The sequence below is a fragment of the Rutidosis leptorrhynchoides genome, chromosome 8, assembly GCF_046630445.1.
Source record: "Rutidosis leptorrhynchoides isolate AG116_Rl617_1_P2 chromosome 8, CSIRO_AGI_Rlap_v1, whole genome shotgun sequence".
Taxonomy (NCBI): domain Eukaryota; kingdom Viridiplantae; phylum Streptophyta; class Magnoliopsida; order Asterales; family Asteraceae; genus Rutidosis; species Rutidosis leptorrhynchoides.
The window spans coordinates 373,757,933-373,777,398 of record NC_092340.1 but is presented as its reverse complement, the minus strand read 5'-3'; the positions used below and the strand labels follow the sequence as shown (position 1 = coordinate 373,777,398).

The following is a 19,466-nucleotide window of genomic DNA, read 5'->3' as shown; positions in this document are numbered from 1 at the left end:
TCATTTACTTTTTGTCTTTTTATGTCATTTTACAAACATAATTTTAAGTTACTTCACTAAACACTTATACAATCATCTACTTAATTTATTAGAGATAAATAAACATTAAATTTGAGTGTCATTTTGGTACAGTATTTAATCAATGGGAGTAGTTTTACTACAATGTCAGAAATAATAATCATCATTCATAATTCATAAAAACATTAAATACGAGTCACATTTCATCAAAATTCCACAACATTACACGTATTATACTTTTTAACTAATTAAACTTATAATAATAATAAAAATAATAATAATTCCACCATCTCTGTCCTGTGCTCACATCCATATCTCTTCTTCTACACTACAGTAAACTCATGTCATCAAACACTCTCCACTTAACCCATAAATCATTATCAAAATTCCCAAATCAAAATCTCAGTTGAATTCCTCCATATGTCACTATTAAATTAAATTATGTATTAATCAAGAATGCTAATGAACAAGACTCACTATCATAACATGGTCAAGATTTTATTGATTATAGGAGTAACATTCTTCTACCCTTTTCTTGTTTACAGTGCTACAGATCCTGGTGATTTAGCAGTTTTAAACCAGTTTAAAAAAGGATTAACAAACTCAGAGCTGTTATCATGGCCTGAAAATGATAATGATCCATGTGGGCCCCCAAGTTGGCGTCATGTATATTGTTCACAATCAAGAGTTACTCAAATTCAAGTTCAAGGTATGAATCTAAAAGGAACTTTACCAAGTAATTTAAATCAGTTATCAATGCTCAGTAACTTAGGATTGCAAAGGAATCAGTTTACTGGATCTTTACCATCTTTGAGTGGTTTAAAAGAATTGAGATGGGTTTATTTGGATTTTAATTTATTTGATGAAATACCTTATGATTTCTTTCATGGTCTTGATAGTTTAGAGGTTATGGCTCTTGATAGTAATCCACTTAATGCAACTACCGGCTGGTCAATACCTGTTGATTTACAGAACTCTGTTCAGTTACAGAATTTAACATTGATAAGTTGTAATTTAGTTGGACCTGTGCCTGAGTTTTTAGGAAGTATGTCATCTTTAGGGGTTTTGAAGTTATCTATGAATCGAATTGCGGGCGGTATTCCGTTGAGTTTTAATGAATCTGTTATTAGGATTCTTTGGTTAAATGGTCAATCTGGAAGTGGTATGACTGGTCCTATTGATGTTGTTGCAACTATGACTTCACTCACTAGTTTATGGCTACATGGGAATCATTTTTCGGGTAAAATTCCAGCGAATATTGGCGATTTGACCCAACTTAAAGATTTCAATGTCAACCAGAATGATCTTGTGGGAATGATTCCTGATGGTTTAGCTGGTTTAAGTTTAGATACGCTTGATTTGAACAATAATCAATTCATGGGTCCTGTACCTAAATTCAAAGCAGCAAACTTTACTTACTCGGCCAACAAATTTTGTCAACCGGATCCTGGAGTTCCTTGTGCTCTGGAAGTAAACGCGCTTTTGGAATTTTTGGACCAACTGAATTACCCGTCACGGCTTGTTTCCACGTGGTCTGGTAACGATCCATGTGATGGTCCTTGGTTGGGTTTGACCTGCAATAACCAACAAAAGGTGAACTCAATTCATTTGGCAAGATACAATCTTTCTGGAACTTTAAGCCCCACGATTTCAAATCTTGATTCTCTCACACGTATTGATCTCGGGTCAAATAACTTGACTGGCGTGATCCCGTCAAACTGGACAAGCTTGAAATCTTTGACCTTGTTGGATTTGAGCAACAATGACCTTTCTCCTCCGAAACCAGATTTTAGTCCTACCACGAAACTCATTTTAAATGGAAATCCGTTGTTGGAATCAAATTTGCCGCCTAATACCAGTTCCCCAACCGACAACAGCCACCAATCTTCGGTTCCTCCATCAGACACGGGAACCAATGACCGTCCTAATTCTAGGAAACAACCTGGTAATGTCGTTTCTGGTAACGGTGTTGCGCCTATTATCAGTAATAATAATAGTAATAAATCAAAGAAGTTTAATATAGTTGCAATTATTGCTCCTGTTGCGGTTTTTATTTGTTTGATCGTGTTAGTCGTGCCTTTGTGCATCTACTTGTGTAAAAAGAAGAAAGTCAACTCGAGTCAACCAACAAGCTCCCTGGTGATTCACCCGCGGGACCCATCTGATTCAAACAACATGCTGAAGATAGCAATAGCCAATGATACGCTAACTAGTGTTGGCAGTGGTTCAGGCAGTCAAACAGGCAGTGGAAGGACTGGTGAATCGCACGTAATAGAGTCCGGGAACCTCATCATTTCGGTTCAAGTTTTAAGAAACGTGACCAAAAACTTTGCACGCGAAAACGAGCTGGGCCGTGGTGGGTTTGGAGTTGTGTACAAGGGGCAGTTAGATGATGGGACGAAAATAGCAGTCAAAAGAATGGAATCAGGTGTGATTAGCAACAAAGCTTTAGATGAGTTTCAGGCGGAGATCGCGGTTCTTTCGAAAGTTCGTCACCGACATTTGGTGTCACTGTTAGGGTATTCGACACAAGGGCCCGAAAGAATACTTGTTTACGAGTATATGCCTCAAGGAGCATTAAGTAGGCATCTTTTTCACTGGAAAAATTTCAAGTTGGAACCACTTTCATGGAAAAGGAGGTTGAATATTGCGTTGGACGTGGCTAGAGGTATGGAGTATCTTCACACGTTGGCTCATCAGAGTTTCATACATCGAGACCTTAAATCGTCTAATATATTACTCGGTGATGATTTTCGAGCTAAAGTTTCTGACTTTGGATTGGTCAAACTCGCTCCTGACGGGGAGAAATCGGTGATCACGAGACTAGCCGGGACATTCGGATACCTTGCTCCTGAATATGCTGGTTGGTACTTAACCATTCTATATATTTTTGAGGCAAATTTTATCTTTTATTCTATTCTCATATAAAAGAAACCGAGTCTTAAAATATGTAATTGATTTTTTTTTTATATGTTTTCAGTGACAGGTAAAATTACAACAAAGGCGGATGTTTTCAGTTACGGTGTAGTCCTTATGGAGCTGCTAACGGGTCTAATGGCATTAGATGAGGACCGACCTGAGGAAAGTCAATACCTAGCAGCATGGTTTTGGAGCATTAGGTCAAACAAAGAGAAACTGATGGCTGCAGTTGACCCTGCGCTTAATGCAAATGAAGAAACGTTTGAAACCATATCTGTGATGGCTGACCTGGCAGGACATTGTACAGCTAGGGAGCCTAGTCAGCGGCCTGACATGGGACACGCGGTGAACGTTCTGTCACCGCTAGTGGAGAAATGGAAACCCATGGAGAATGAAGCTGAGGAATATTGCGGGATTGATTACAGTCTTCCGTTGACTCAAATGGTCAAAGGATGGCAAGAAGCAGAAGGTAAGGGTGAGTATAGCAGTAGTAGTAGTTATGTGGATCTGGATGATAGTAAAAGTAGTATCCCTGCAAGACCTACTGGATTTGCTGATTCGTTTACATCCGCGGATGGTCGATAAAAAGGTAGTCCTTTATGATTGATCATATGTTTGTTCTATGTAGATATAGGTTCAATTCGGTTGGTTAATAATTTTGTTTTTGGGTTTGTGGTTTCTCTTGTTGAAATTTTTTTTTTTATGTATGTATGTATGTATGTATGTATGCATGCATGCATGCATGCATACCTTCATGCTCTTGTATGTAATGGTAACCCCTCTTCTGAGATCGAACGGTAATTGTATGTGAACATTGTGTTATCGATGCCCCGTTGGAATTTGTTTTGTTGAATCTGGATTTTGAAGAAACATAAGCAAGTAAATTCACCACAATATGAATATGAATGGGTGTTTTGTGATTGTACACGTTGTAATGCAACAGGTAAAAATCAGGAGGAGGTAGTGGGTATTATTATTATTACTGTATCATTTTTACTGGAGTTCCAAATGAAAGTAGATAAAGTGAAATCTTGAAAATGTATTTTTTGTGTAACATGATGCTGCTTATCTATCTTGGTTGGTTGGTTATAGGAAGAAAACTAGTATAGTGGTCATGACTAAAAGAGGTACAAATGAGAAAAGGGGATCAAAATAGAGCATTACTAGACTAAGGGGCAGGTGACAACACAATTTATCTACGGAGTATTAGCTACGCACGCTAGCCTCTCATCGTTATTTGATTTGATTTGATGTGCCTTACTCGAGTTCCCAACTCCGAGCTATGGTCTGGTCACAATGCTTATAGTGCCCGGCCTGAAACTTTGAACCATAAAAAAACCCCTTAAAACCATTTTTCTTTGTGTGGAGTATATAACCGAGCAATATCACTGAGTCGTTAGATTTCTCAAATGCTCCATTTTGTATAGGTTGATTGCACACTTACAAAAGTTGTTAAAACAATCCACTGGCATCTTTTCACCCATGTGTAAGTATTCGTCATATATATGTGCCAATATCTCGTAAGCCAATTGGGGTAAGGCAGGCGTGCACTTTGTAGCGGATTCAACCCTAGCCGATCATGTGCAACCGGTCGTTGTTTAAAGTAAGCAAACTGGTTGGGTATAGGTTCAGTTGATTCTAAGAAACAACTCACGTCACATGCAAAAACGTCTTTTAAACAAGTTTGGAGGATACTTTGGCTATTACGCAAAGTAGTCACATACCATTGTGCGACACATCCCAGATCCCTTCAAATGTATATTCGACTTGAACGCAGGGGCGGAGGAAGGGGGGGTCAAGTGGGGTCAGCCGCCCCCGACGATTTCGAAATTTTAGTGTAAATTTTTTCGATTTTTCGATTTTGCTCCAGGTGGGATTTTTTTTTTTGCCCCAAACCATTCATATTTTTCCCCAAAACCTTCATATTTTGCCCTAAAACCTTCGTATTTTGCTCAAAAGCCTCTAAATTTTGCTAAAAAAAACTCTATATTTTGCCCCAAAACCTCTATATTTTGTCAAAAAAAAAATTCCTTACGTTTTAAAAAAAAAATTGCCCCCGGTGAATTTTTTTTTCTGGATCCGCCACTGCTTAAACGTTGACCTGAATTAGATCCGATTTTATCTTTTCATCCGCTACGTAAAAATTTCTTAAAAGTCAGCTCTTGATAAACTATTGTGTACAAAATTAGTGGATTCATATCATGGTGTGAATAGCATGGAATTAGAAATGCACTCTAGGTGATAGTGAGAATTGTATGGATTTATTTATTTGTATAGTAATTTTTTTTAATATACTTATTCAAACTGGTGAGAAAAAGAAACGTTATTTGTATCAGGGGTATTATGATGTTCAAACAGAGTTGACGTTTTTAGACGCGACTAGAACCAAAAAAAAAATACGAAATTAAAAAACATAAGGGCCCAACCGGGTTCGAACAGGTGACCTATTGATCTGCAGTCAATTGCTCTACCACTGAGCTATGGACCCAATTGCTCTGAAAATATGCGTTGTCTGTTTTTTATAGTTACTAAGATGAAATTTTAAGTTGTTAGCGATTTCTTTAATTAATTCGGATGTTTTTAACATATTGACCACCTCGTCTGATTCTCTTCAGTTACATTTCATGAACACGCTTGCGACTGAATTTGCAATGAAAGATCTATGACCACTCAATTACTTTAGTGGCATTTCCATCAGAAGTGGCACTAGTTTTTTTTTTTTTTTTTTTTTTTTTTTGAGTAAGCGAGGAAACCCTTCTATGAACGAGCACATTGGCTCCCCCATAGAAAGTAAAACCTCGGGTAGTCAAGCCCCATAGCGCGAGACCTGGTATCGGGTGAATTGCGCATTATGTGCACCCTCTAGTCACACTCCCTTTTTGAACAATGTGGCGGAGCCAGGAATTGAACCCCGGTAGTGTGCTTCATTGGGCAACTCGGTGACACTGGTTTTTTCTCTCACAATAGGTATACGCGGAGAAGATTTTGGAACGAGCAGGTATGCAAACATGAAACCGGGGCAGTTGTCGAAACTTTGGTTATCTATTTATTACATGACAAATGTTTACGTAAGATTAACATTTAACCTCGATCTCACGTAGGACGTAACACAAAGGAAATAGCAGTTATCATTTTCCACTTAAACAATTATCACAAATGAGTGAATGACAAATACCATCTCATAACAAGGTAGTCTCGCAGCACGTAAGCTTGGTTTGTTTTTGGACGGCTATGTTGATGTAGATGCCTCGAAGGTTTAGCTTCTTCAGGTGGTGTGTGGTTTTTGTTTGTAGCTTTAGTGTCTGTTTGTATCCTTGTTGTCTTGTCTCGTATTCACGTTGTTAGTTTTGTTGTTGGTTTAGTTTTGTTTGTTAGGCTCTTTTTTTGGTGTTTTGTATTTTGGGTTTTAGCTCCTCGTGGCTTGTAGGTTGTGTTTCCTATTGTTTGTTTCGTTTCGGTTAGGTTTTCTTCATCCTCGGATGAAGTGTTGCCTACTTGCCTCCGTATTTTATATAATGTTCGCTTTTTCGCTCGAATACTTATGATGAGGCACAACATTTAATAGATAAGTTACATGTCATTATCGCTTGAAAGTAACCGGACCCATTTATTCGACAGGCATGTTGGCGAGATAAGTCAAGATTGTATATTTTTTGCGAGATGTAAAGAGGATTTGGTAGTGGGAGATGCGATTCAAAGCATTTTTTGCGAATGCTAACGGGGTCGACGGTGTTGATCGAAGTGTTGGCAACTTTCCTTCGGCATCTCTTATCGGGACGTTTCTTCAAATGCCCTTTCCTTTAGGTTCAAAGATCGGGCGGGAAAGAATCTAGGACGCGACATGGTCAACGTGAATTTAAAAAAAGTTGCGCTTTAGTTTCCCCTTTCTATATTGGTTTTGCATTGTGTGTGATTTTCCAAACTGGTTCATATTATTGATATCGTAATCGCTATTTATAGAGTACAATATTTCTAACCCTAATGGACTCAATCCACAATTGGACTTGGCCCAATCTAATCTATAATAATACGTCTAACACTCCCCCGCAGTCCGAGCGGCGAAATCGCGAAAGCTCGGACTGGAAGAAAACGCTAATATCAAATAAATAATAAGAAAAAAATAAAACCTAATATATTTTTTTTCATTATTTGTTGCGCAGAATAGACCGATATTCGTTGATTTGGTTGGGTATGTCTTGATAGCTTCTCCTTTTCCGTAGCGTTTTTTTTTTTTCTCTTTACACCGTGGCTTGTGTCTAAGGATCAAGTACCATTTTTGTATGCAATTTCTGTCGACAATAACAATGTTCTTCCACACGCTGCAAACAAGAATTTTGATTATATTCTTTTTTTTCCGGGGTTTGGAACCTAGTCAAGCGAGACGGCTCAGCTCCACGCCGATTATGATCGTGATTGGCTGGCTAGAAGGAGTGATTAAAGGATACGGAAAAAAAGAAAAATATAAAACACGAAAAGAAAAATCCCTGAAGATGCTACAACCATTATTGTTTATTTTATTTGTGTTGAATATTGTGAAAAAAATTGGAGAAGACAAATAGAAAGCAAAAAAACTTAAATGGTGAACAGATAGAAAACTTGAGTGGTATTCACCGGAAGCGAGACGGAATTTAATAAGTAGATAAAAACATGACGCCGTTCATGATTGGTTATAGAAAAAATAATAAACGGTGGTGTTTTTCTATTTGGTTGTCGACTACGGTCAGGAAACAATAAACAAACGAAAAATAGTTAGAGAGAAGTCGATAAAGTTGGATCCCTCCGGATCATCAACAATTAGTCGATGACCGGAGGATAACAAACTTAAAGAGATAGCGGGTCACATAGTTAGAGCACTGGCTCGGATACCATGTTAATGAATGAAACTGGTCCAATCTAATCTATAATAATCCGTCTAACACTTTTTTGTTAGTCCATGTTGTTAGCCGGTTGTGGACATTGTGGTATTTGGTTTGTTTAGTTATTGGACGTGGCTAAAGTATATATAGTTTTTTTTCTTCGTATTGCTTAGCTTTTTAAGCACTAGCCTTGTTCCATTTCTTTGTCTTGTATCTCCTGTTTGATGTGTTTGATGACGTTTAACTAATGTTCGCTTGCACTCCTTGACTGATCAGTCCTCACATGAGACAACACAAATAAACCTTGTATAGCTATCAACAGATAAGAAAGTAGCGCACAATAAAGAAAGTAGCTTACAATTAAAAAAGACTTAAACTAGAAAATTATGCAGGGACCGCGGGGGCCTGCCACAAATTATGACGTAGGCTCAACCACTTGAGCCGACCTTAGGTTAGCACCCTTTCAAAGTGCGATGGAAGCCCTTCTTGATCATCCATTGACCTCGTCAAGATAAGTGAGTTTTACATTGCCGTTGCTCTCTTTTTATACTACCCATTCCCTCCTTATAGTTTCTCTTCCCACCGATGTGGGATACTCACAAATTGCTAAGTCTCACGGAGTACCAATTTTTATTTTTTTTTATTATTGATTGAGATGATTCAAGTGGGAACTGAAATGTGGTCCTTAGTTTATATTTTACTCGTAACATAACATTATTGTAAAACTCCGTATGAAATATGATACATGACCTTACTGGTTACGGATTTTTGGTTACTGTTCTACAGTATTACCTTATTTAATCACGATGCTTACTGTAATTTTTAAAAATTCACAACTTAAGTTCAAGACGAAGTCAGGTGCACAATTAGAATTTGACTTTTTGTTTAAAAAAAATCTATGTTGGATATTACCTTAGATTTTTTTCTCAAAACGACAAACATTTAGACTACTAAAATTACTGCCTATTTATTTATTTGACATAGATATTGAATATTAACAAGTATTCGGGTCGGCCAGCTTCGCTGGGCCCAAATTCGGTAGCCTGAAGAAAGAAAAAAAAAAAAAAAAAAACTCCAAGTTTCGAACCGGCGTCCCTTTAGATTTCAACAAACCTCCTTACCAATTGATCTACGAATTCACTTTGATAAATTTATAGTTTGTTTAATATCCATCTTATAAATTAGAGGGTTGGTGAAAGTTAAAAAGTTAGTCAAAAGAGGGTGAAATTTAACATAAGGTAAAAACGGGGGTAATGGTGACAAAATTGCAAAAAAGTTTCAAATGAATAGTGTCATTTTTTTTGTCTTTTTGTGTTTTCTAATTGAATCTATGTATAATAATAGGTCCCCGTAGAAAAAACATATACAACTCAACTTCACTTCCAATCAAGACATCACTGAAAATAGTCCCTACTGATTACAAAGTTAACAATAAGAACACACTTTGGTTGTGATAAATAGCTTAAGTTCCTTGAGAATGATACACTTATCGACTATCGTATCTATCATCCATCATATGTTATGTTCAAACAAGAGATGTAACGTATACGGTATATCATATGTTCCCGATGTATCTTCAAATAAAGAGAGAAGAGAGGGGGGGTCATAAAAATAACAGATGCATCGATGTATATGGCAAAAGATGTATAGATTATAATCAGTGATCAATTTCGTTACTAAATTTAGTAACGCCACATTTTATCAGTAAGTTGGTTATATACAGTATATATATACTTTTTATGTATGTACCATACTACGAGGACAGCTCGAGTGGAATTTTTTCATCACATAAAATCATCTTGTTGGTCTTCAAGGGAGCGCTTCTTTGCACTTAAGTTGAGCTTAAGGCTTTCAGGTAAAGGAGGTGTTCTTCCTCTTCTAAACAGAACAGCAAGTGCCCTCATCTTCTGGCACATATCAAATACCTGCAATTTTATTATATTTTATATAACCCATTAAAACCACCGCAGACCCATATCCTAACATTTCAAAACCTTGTAATCATTGCATCAAGCTTACTCAGTTACATACTTATGCTACTTTCTTATTGTATGATATTTCTTTTTCAATCTAATTAGTTTAATTGTATGTGTATGTTAATATAGATAGTAGATAGTTCACTTATATTGGGAAGCAAATTTAAGGTCCATACCGATGAGGCTTCAACCTCTGCAACCCCTTCACAACCTTGACCTCCTCCTTGCAATAGATCACAGTATTTTGCTGCTTCTGTCTCGTCCTCAAATACCTGTGAGCAAGTTATAGTTGGTGTAAAATATTATCGCAAGTTTGTGTTTGAAAACATTTGACATCAAAAATCAAAAGTACTACGAGGATGCGCATAATATATATATATGACTTACAAGCACTCCATCCCTCACATCCTCAACAAGCATTTGGAACTTATCAGTCGAAGTTGGTTTTTTCTTCTGATTTCTTAACTTACGTCCTTTGGAAAACAACATCCCAAGCTCCCTTTCAACTTCACTATAAATCAATCAATCATTATAGTAAGAAAGAAATACCAGAGGTATGAAACAAAAGATGACATCCTCAAAATATAAATGTGGAAAATGGGAGGAGATTGGTAAACGGGTCGGGTCAAGAAGCATGACTCATGTTGGGATGGCTATAACACACTTTGTCTGACTTTGGATAAATGATCAGTATGTTGCATAACGATTACATAAACTGAATTATGTCAATATAATAATAAATTTTAGAAAGAACAATAAATTAGGACAGATCAACGTATTAGACGATACATTTTAACCGGCTTTCATCCCATTCAGCCAGTATAGCCACCTCCCCTATTGATAAGTTTGAGTTCTACCCATTTTCGATTTGACCCCTTAAACAAATAATATAACTGGTATTAACACATTGATGTAGAAATGTAGAATACAACATTTATTTTGCCCTTCTTCTATGAAATTTATAGGGAGTCTTGCTATAGAGCACTTTTAAACGGTCAACACTTTTGTTACTTTTCACATTCTTTAATCTCCTAAATACACGTTGAGAGCAAGTGTACGATACATATATAATATGGGTGGTATTCAAATTAGTCACTATTCAGAGGACAAACCTGCGATTCATTCGGGTTTTCATTGTGCACAGTTCGTTCTCCTTACGGGTTAATACATACACTGGTTTTGAATCTTCTCTCCATGGGTTGGCTTCCAATACTAAATCAATACATCATAAATATGAACGATTCATTACAGATTTACAGACAGATGAAAATACATTAGAAAGACAAAGAACGTGTGGAAAAGGAGAAAATAAGAAGTAACTTTCAATGATTTTACCAAATCACATTTTGACCTTCAACTTTTGACGAATCTATGAGTACTCAAAAAATAGTAGAATCATGATCAATGCACTAACAATTTTAATAATTTCTCGCGCAGTGTAAATTAGTATCGTTGTTGTTTAAATAGTAGCATATATCAACCACTATCTAGTATCTACAGCCAAAGAATACGGTAGGAATGAAATTCCTAAGAAGAAATACGCGTAAAACAGGGCAACTTCCAATTGTTTTATAGGGAGCTTACTATTTTGTTGATAACGTTGAACGTTTACTCCATTTTATAAAATCAAACCTACATGTTTAAGAGCTTCCCTTATGTTCCACGCTATGTTGCGAAATTCCTAGACTTAAAAAATCAACAAACTAGAAATGATTAGTTTAAACATTGAAGTGAAATGAACTGTTTCAAATCACTAGCTAGTAGTAAGATACTGTATAAGATACTAGTCGTGTAATATAATATAATTACTAATTACTATTACTACGTTACTATGTATGTATTATTATGTAGTACTAATAATTCAAACTGTTTATGCTATGAATAAGGATCAAATACATACAAGGGATTCGAATTGGAAACAAACAAAAAAGACAAAGTGATAAAAACACCTAACAGTATTTACCATCATAACTGCTGGTATCGAAAGATTGTTGAAGATGACGACGCATGTCATAAGCACGTGATGAAACTTGTTGAACAAATTCATTAGACGAACCAGGTATCGTTCCATCCAATCGTAACGCCTTATCAACCTCCTCCTCCTCCTCATCATCTCCTTTATCATCATCTCCACCGTTATTATTTTCGTATTCTTTTTTAACGGCGTTTAATTTCCAAACGGTGACGTCAATTCTGCTTCCGAAGGGTTTTATACTAGGGTTTGAAGAAGTAGAGAAATATGAAATCGAAGGACGACGATGACGGTGGTGATCAGGATGAAGGCATGAGATTCTCCGGCGGTGGTGGTGGACGGCGGTTCCCGGAGGTAGGATGAGTGACGTAGATACGGTGGATATTGATTCCATCATATATATGATATTAGGTTGCTGGTGGTAAATTGATTGCTGTTGAGAGCGTCAAGTAATTAAAGACCACCGGAGAAATGAAATGAGGGTTTGGTTAGTTGAATGAATATGATGAGATTCTAATTCTAATTATTCTACTCCGTATCCGTATGTTTGTTTTATTGGTGCAGATTTTTTGGTAGACCGGTCAAACTTCAGACTAACACACTATTCTGGTTCTAACACGCCAAAATGTGTTAATATAGGGTGTGGTTGGTACTTGATTTGATTGTTTTCATCAATATCACACTCATAGGTAAGCTGATTACTTCAAAATTCTATTGATGTAATTTTCAGTGAGCTTTAATTGTTGTGGGGTATTGTATCACGGAGTCTTGAGCGTTGTTTGTTTTTCCATCTTCATACAACAAATTGTAAAAAACAAACAATACCTTAGTTTGCAGAGACTCTCGTTAGTATATTCCTACTCAAAATAGGATCATGGCATATATAATTAGAGAAGGTACATAACCATAGCAACACCAGAATACAGAATTAGATGGTAATGTCACTTCAACTCCCTCAATATGCATGATGGAAAATTCAATGTTATTTGCAAGCCTCTCCCTCGGAGTACAACCAAAACCCAACCATACATTCACTCATTATTGAGTCTAACTCACAGGTCAACAAAAGTCAGTATCGTGTTACTTAAATGTGTCATAGCATAGAATAGTGAGGTGTATTGAGGAGGACTATTAATACATCTTGTCTGACTTGACTGACTTTTAGAGCCTAAATTAAATTCGAGGCAGGATTTAAAACCCATGGAAACTTGATTCTACCATTTTCATGGTGTCTACTTATTTTTATTTTATTATTTTTTATTTTAAAAAAAAAAAATTCCTACTTAAAGGCCGGAGGTCCTCTCGGAAGCAATCTCTTTATCCGTCGAATAGAGAGAGGGATGACTTTCTCTACTTTTGAGAGTGTTTCACTTTGGGTGGAGAAATGACTTGTCTTTATTCTCGGATAGGGGAAGGATTGTCTACATCTTACCTCCCCCATACACCACTCATGTGGTATTGGGTTTTGTTGTTGTTGTTGTGTATTAATACATCTTGTAAGGTTCGTCTGCACTAACCTAGCTATTGTATTGTAAACTTGTTGAGGGAAGCTTTGTGGTGAAAACAGCTAGAATCGTAACAACCAAACTTGTACAAAATTATCAACTTTATTAATAAATCAATTGTTCTTCATGATCTAACTATGAATTACTTACTGGATAACATGTTATAGCTCCAAAGTGTAACCAGTTTGTGACAGTGTGCACAACTATAGACTAACTCCAAAACAACCATCCCTTTGATTTTCCATTGGATGCTTCATTGCCAAGCAAGTATCCTAGTTGTTGGGACTCACCACAATAGATTTCATAATCAAATCTCACTAAACGCATAATTAGATCGCGTATATATGAACCAAGTAAAAATACACTCCCTGAGCATCCTAAACTTTAAAACCTTATTCGTCTACTATATTACTTAGATAGCCAAACATATAATCGAGCATATGGTCTAAAAGCGATCCTCAATAAAAACAAAATGTGTGGAAGGCAATAAGAAGAATTTAACTTCATATTAATTTTACAACAAAGCTTCCAACAAAATACGCCGTCTTTATGGACAGTCAGGGTTTATAAAAACATATCTACATCCAATATGATCAATGTTTAGATACGATATTCTAATGAAAAAGCTTGAAATACAAGATGAAGATAATTGCAAGCACAAGGGCTCCAATCAAGGAACCAACGATCCACTTGTTCTTTGACATCCTTCTTGACATGGATGTCAACACTTTCTTGCTCTTGTCGATTGCATCATCCACACCATGAAGCTGCCAAAACAAATATAAAAGTAACAAGCTTATTAATGTATAAATAAGTGAAAATAGACCCACAAATTAAATTATTATTATTATTATTATGCAACTGTTTGTCATTTGGTACTAACTAGTTCTCTTGAACTAGTTGAAATATGCCCATGAAGAAATATAAAGAACCCATGTACACCATGTGTAACAAAAAAAATGAATGAAAACCACACAAAAACAAGTATAAAAACTCTTGTTTGGTAATGCTTATTATTGTTATGGTTCGTACCCTTTTTGTATGGTATAGAAATTTTTAATTCTATTTAATACCAAAATTGGCGTGATTAGTAGAACTTTTTCAGCATGATACATAAATCAAAAGCAGAAATTGTATTAGCTTTGACAGCTCAACTTTATCAATTCAAATAGTCTGTTCTTTCAATAAAACAAGAAATTACAACTTTTAGTCAACACTTAACTTTTTCCAAAATATGCAGACGTTGTCTAATAACGTTTAAAGTATCTAGTTTTCCAGTTTATCTTATCCAGTTTTTCCTAAAAGTGTGTATGAGCTTATAAAATCCATTTGATATATCCTCATTAGCGCCACAAATTAACGAATGGCGCACATACGTGCTCATATATATATATATATATATATATATATATATATATATATATATATATATATATATATATATATATATATATATATATATATAGTGTCATTAAAGAGGAAATATGCAGTCGGTAAGATACCTTTGCGTGGGAATTAAGAAGAGTTTCTCGTTGTTGATGCAAATCTTCAAGAATTGAGATACCAAGCTCCTCTGTTTCAAACACAGCTCTCCTGCTATCCTTGATTCTCTCACTAGATATATTTAGCCTCTCAGTTGACATTTCCATTCGTTCTCGTTGGCCTACAGATGCCTGTATAATTTGGAAACAAATTTGTCCTGAAATTTCAAAAATTCTTCTTCTAATATAATGCTTACATCCTCCTAAATCCTTTTATTTCAAAACTTTAGGTTAGTGTGAATGTGTAATCGCATATTTTATGTGGATATATATAATTAGCATGTTAGCCATGGACAAAAAATACCCAAAGCGGCCTGTTTTGGTCTGTTAACCTGCACCATGTGGCCACCACTAAGGAGGAGCAAAGGTTTGGAAAAAGAAGTAGCAAGAATGCAGATTTACCATATGAGCATTGTCCATTCCAGAATCAAGCAACTCATCATGTGTCGTTTGACTGGATTTAGCTGAAGCAAGTTTTTTAACTTCCCTTTTCAACTTGGTCAAATCAGATTTGTATTCTCGAAGCTTGGCAAGCAGCATTGCCTTCACACCTGGCTGCAAACTTCTCGCCTCAAGATCCATTTTTCGTATCTGAAAAAAAAGTATCCCATACGTACATTACAAAGCAAAACCATGGAAAGTTTTACAGTAAAGAAAAAATAGGGCTACTTATTACCAGAACATCAGCCTCCTCTAATCCAGATTGTAGTTCGGAGATTTCTTTACTTTTTTGCTCTTCAAATCATGAGATTAAAAGAAACATATCAGTTGTCAATATATAAGCAATATATCATAGATTCCAACAATCCATTTATCATTTTGTTGTTTACATTGCAAATGAGAGCGAGCGAGCAATGTACCATCATCATATATACTCAAGCTAAGCATTGCAACATCGCAAATTTTGGTTAACAACATATCGAACTTTGTACAAAAGACAACTCACAAAAAGCAAAAAGTACATACTGATTCCAACCCTAATACCGACATGCATATATCAGAAAGAATTGAATTATAAATCAAGTGTCTCATATACCATTGGAATATTTTATTAAACAATAAAGCTGTTGAAGAAGTTTCTGTTGTTACGCACACAAAGGTTGCCTCTTGAGCAGGCAATTTGACCCACCTTAATATGTCTATCAATTGGGGTTCAGGATCAGGAAAAGCTGCAGGGGAAGATGTTGACGAGGAAATGGAGTATCACATGTTCATGAAGCCAACATCAATTTGGATCTCCAGTTTGTTGGATGGATATGCTGGTATGAGAATGATGACAATTTTGAAGAGTCGGAGGAATTCATGATGTTCAATGCGATGTTTCCTCAAGCTAGTGCTTCTGTTGCATCTGAATAAAAGCTGAAAGAATTAAAAAGAGAAATCATCAAAGTGTATTCTGACAATGAAGACAACTTTGATGAATACATATTTGTGAAAGAAGAAAAGGAATCAGACAAAGGGAAAGAAAAAAGGTGGATGAGACGGTGACTGAGGAAGCTGAGTCTGAAGATGAAGAGTGTTTTAACTTTGAGAAGTACAACAATTTCGATTTACTCGAGGATGAAGTTTTAACGAATCTGGATAATATGCTGGTATTAATCAAGAGTATACAACCAATGTCAAAGAAAAGGAAAAAGTAACCGAAGGCGTATTCAACAAGGACAGAAAGAATAGATTGAATATGACGCAAGCACTTTATTTTGTTTTAAGTGTGTTTCCATATGCATCTGGGAAGGGGTTTCTGTTCTATGGCTCCTACAGATAGACCATTTTTCATATTTAAGTGACAGATTAAATGACAAAGAAATAATAATTTTACTTATTGAGTGAAAAGTAAACAGGCCGGAAGAATCACTATTGAAGGCTCCATTTCTTGAAGAACAAGCGTACCGAATCTTTTGCAAAGGGGAGATCAAGATGATAGATAGGTTCATTGTCATTGATGCTTACACGTTCAAAGTCGACGTTTATATGCGTACTGATGGTTGTGAAGAAATACAGAATTACAAATGAAGAAAATTTAAAATAAAAAAAGAAAGTATATTCTTCAAGCAATTATAGACTTTGATTGTTTAGGTGTTTATCGAATATTCATTCCATTATTCACCGCTTATTGAGAGAATAAAAAGATGTATGTGTTTTCCGAAGCTGGTTTTAGTAATCTACCTCAAAAGGAGATCATGTACATCTACAAATCTACAATTATCTTCATATCCAATTTGAAAAGAAAGATAAGATACAAGTTGCTTTAGAAGCTGTTGATATGTATAAGCGAGAGATGATAAAGATCAGGGTGTTAGAAGACTTTCAGTTGGGGTTAGAGTCTGTACAAATAAAGATAAACATGACGTTGCGTAATCAAAGTGTGCCAAATCTTGAAGAAATGAATGTTTGTCAACCCTCTTGCAGAACCTGGAGGATTTGTATTTAGAAATGAAAATGCAAGAAGATCTTCATCAGAACTAATGAATTCAAGAAATATTCAGATGGAACACTAAAGCTGGCTCAGAAGTATCTTTGAAGTCATCTCTGGTAAATTCTGATAAAGATCAATCGTAATTTGGAGATGAGAGATAATTTGAGGTTCTACGAAATGCAACACGGTTTCAGAAAGAGAAGATGGTTCAGAGGTGCTGCTTATGTACCTGGATTCAAATACTGTTACTCACACGAGCCATACAAGAAACCAGATGTTTATCCAACTGAATGGCCAGCCAATGGGCCATGGCTTCCACCATATGTACCAGAAGAACCAACGGGGGAGACAAGTGATAACACATATCAAGGGGGATAATGTAGAGTCGTGGTGGAAATAACAAACGAAGGAAATGATGCACGTTAGACACTTAAAAATTAATTGTAAGGAGGAAGTATGAAAGGACTATAAATACTTCCTCTCACCCACATTTAGAAATTAACCTAGCCATTTTACTTTTACATGTTCAAGATTGCTTGTGGAATGCTTTCAACTATGTAAACACATATTGTAACCAACATTCACGTTCAATACAATTTCACTCTCAATTCAATCTTTATTGTTTATATCTAGATCTAGCAATGAATTAGGGAATTACATAGAAGGTGAAGAAAATTGTTAAGCCAGATAAGGAAACTAAAACCAGTTCAACAGCACAAAAAACAACAGAGTAGAATAGCACCCTAAAAGTTGTTTAACTCTTATGTTTCAAAACACAAGTAAGCTTCGTGGAAAAATTGTAAATCATAAACACTCATAAGGTGCCAAACAGGTATGAGGTAAGCAGCTAACCATAGCTTAATAGTTAGCCAAATATGTTCCAAATTAGTACTACGTAGTAAAATTAGTAGTAATGGACATTATATGAAGGGTGCATATATGGTACATCGAACACTTCAATAGCAGCATAATACGAACAAGGAGCAAAAACTTTTACATAAAGATGAAAAATATTCAAACTTATTAGAAACTAAAAATGTAATAACATATATACATAAAATTTTCAAATAGATAGATGAAACAATAATATTATATTATACCTTCAAGAATAATAGAAGCAGCTGCAATACATTTTCTAGATAAATTTGTAGACAGCTCACAATACTGCCTCTCATATCCTTCAAACACATCACTCATCTTCTCTAAATATATATGCTCTTAACCTGATTCAAATTCAAATCAAAATCAAAAAGTTACAATGCAATCACATCAAATTATTCATAAATACCCCTAACTTATCAAATCGAACAGACCTGATCCGTCAAAATTGTAAAACCCTAATTTGTAATCTAGTCAATGATAAAGAAGCAATAGATCGTGATGACGCTAGAAATGATGATATGGAATATGAACTATCACAATTCACAATTAAGCTTAAATGAAATTGGAATCAAAACAGGTGTTTGAAATCGAAGATTAGTAAATTGATTACTTATATAAATGAAAAGTGTGTGTCGAGGAAGAAATGAAAATAGAAAACGTTAGTTGTTGAGGAATATAAGGTGGGCCCGGTTGTAGTGTCCGCAGGCATCACGAATACTGGTGAATATGTAAACTGTACTCGGATTGCGAATTTGGTCCGATGTAAATCCTCGGTAAAAACTCCGCAGGTTTCACGGAGTCTTATATTTTTAGTTTTGGTTAACGATATATCTACTATCGAAATTACTTCATCCACCACAAATATGCATTATTTAGTTGTACAGTATAACCTGTTAATGCACAGTTTGTGATGGATGGTGGAAAAATCAACTCTCTTTAGTTTTTATCGAGCCATATTTCTTTTTACATGTTAAAAATTAATTATTCACTTCAATAACTAGACAAATAGACAAAAATAATCCGATGTAAATACTCTGCAGGCTTCCCTAATCATAACTATCATCGGGAAAATTGGTCAAAATGACCCCATTTTTTAAAATATTTAACAATATACCCTTAAAAATTCAAAATTGCAAGAAATGTCCTCGTCCGCGCATCACGCACCATGCATTATGCTCGCAAACCCGTGCTTGATGTGTATGTACGAGATATTCAACGAGACATGTATTTTTCCTCGCAAATTCACACCACGCACCAAGCACCACCGACGGTGTGTGGTGCGTGATACTTGGTGTTTGGTGCCAAACATCTTTGAATAGACGTATCTTTTTACTCGTAGCTCTAATTTAGTCACCTTTTTTAAAATACACGAATTCAAAAA

General features: G+C 35.7%; 3 protein-coding genes and 1 non-coding gene across 4 annotated transcripts; 1 reads left to right on the top strand and 3 right to left on the bottom strand.

Annotated features, from left to right (window-relative positions):
* Positions 1-378: 378 nt before the first annotated feature.
* LOC139861230 (receptor-like kinase TMK3) lies at positions 379-3,624 on the top strand. Its single transcript, XM_071849548.1, has 2 exons — positions 379-2,881; positions 2,999-3,624. Exons 1-2 carry the CDS (start codon positions 475-477, stop codon positions 3,520-3,522), a joined length of 2,931 nt encoding a protein of 976 aa, XP_071705649.1. The 5' UTR covers positions 379-474; the 3' UTR covers positions 3,523-3,624.
* A 1,729-nt stretch (positions 3,625-5,353) lies between these two features.
* TRNAC-GCA (transfer RNA cysteine (anticodon GCA)) lies at positions 5,354-5,425 on the bottom strand. The gene has a single exon. It is a non-coding gene; the product is annotated as a tRNA-Cys (tRNA).
* A 3,997-nt stretch (positions 5,426-9,422) lies between these two features.
* Positions 9,423-12,273, bottom strand: LOC139862274 (uncharacterized). The gene is made up of 5 exons (XM_071850850.1): positions 11,733-12,273; positions 10,882-10,981; positions 10,157-10,280; positions 9,946-10,041; positions 9,423-9,718 (listed from the first exon to the last, which is right to left on the bottom strand). Exons 1-5 carry the CDS (start codon positions 12,136-12,138, stop codon positions 9,578-9,580), a joined length of 867 nt encoding a protein of 288 aa, XP_071706951.1. The 5' UTR covers positions 12,139-12,273; the 3' UTR covers positions 9,423-9,577.
* Positions 12,274-13,754: 1,481 nt separating this feature from the next.
* Positions 13,755-18,819, bottom strand: LOC139862142 (vesicle transport v-SNARE 12-like). The gene is made up of 6 exons (XM_071850704.1): positions 18,517-18,819; positions 18,304-18,426; positions 15,464-15,522; positions 15,190-15,378; positions 14,749-14,919; positions 13,755-14,013 (listed from the first exon to the last, which is right to left on the bottom strand). Exons 2-6 carry the CDS (start codon positions 18,398-18,400, stop codon positions 13,861-13,863), a joined length of 669 nt encoding a protein of 222 aa, XP_071706805.1. The 5' UTR covers positions 18,401-18,426; positions 18,517-18,819; the 3' UTR covers positions 13,755-13,860.
* Between the last annotated feature and the right edge of the window lie 647 nt (positions 18,820-19,466).

What these genes read in the sequence shown, in the direction of transcription:
- LOC139861230 (XM_071849548.1), top strand. Translation starts at nt 475, where the DNA reads ATGCTAATGAACAAGACTCACTATCATAACATGGTCAAGATTTTATTG. An exon ending in CCTTGCTCCTGAATATGCTG is followed by an intron (nt 2,882 to 2,998) that starts GTTGGTACTTAA and finishes ATATGTTTTCAG; the next exon opens with TGACAGGTAAAATTACAACA.
- LOC139862274 (XM_071850850.1), bottom strand. Translation starts at nt 12,138, where the DNA reads ATGATGGAATCAATATCCACCGTATCTACGTCACTCATCCTACCTCCG. An exon ending in AAAACCCGAATGAATCGCAG is followed by an intron (nt 10,281 to 10,881) that starts GTTTGTCCTCTG and finishes ATTGATTTATAG; the next exon opens with TGAAGTTGAAAGGGAGCTTG. An exon ending in CAGAGGTTGAAGCCTCATCG is followed by an intron (nt 9,719 to 9,945) that starts GTATGGACCTTA and finishes ATAAAATTGCAG; the next exon opens with GTATTTGATATGTGCCAGAA.
- LOC139862142 (XM_071850704.1), bottom strand. Translation starts at nt 18,400, where the DNA reads ATGAGTGATGTGTTTGAAGGATATGAGAGGCAGTATTGTGAGCTGTCT. An exon ending in TGCTTCTATTATTCTTGAAG is followed by an intron (nt 15,523 to 18,303) that starts GTATAATATAAT and finishes CATGATTTGAAG; the next exon opens with AGCAAAAAAGTAAAGAAATC. An exon ending in TTCTTAATTCCCACGCAAAG is followed by an intron (nt 14,014 to 14,748) that starts GTATCTTACCGA and finishes TTGTTTTGGCAG; the next exon opens with CTTCATGGTGTGGATGATGC.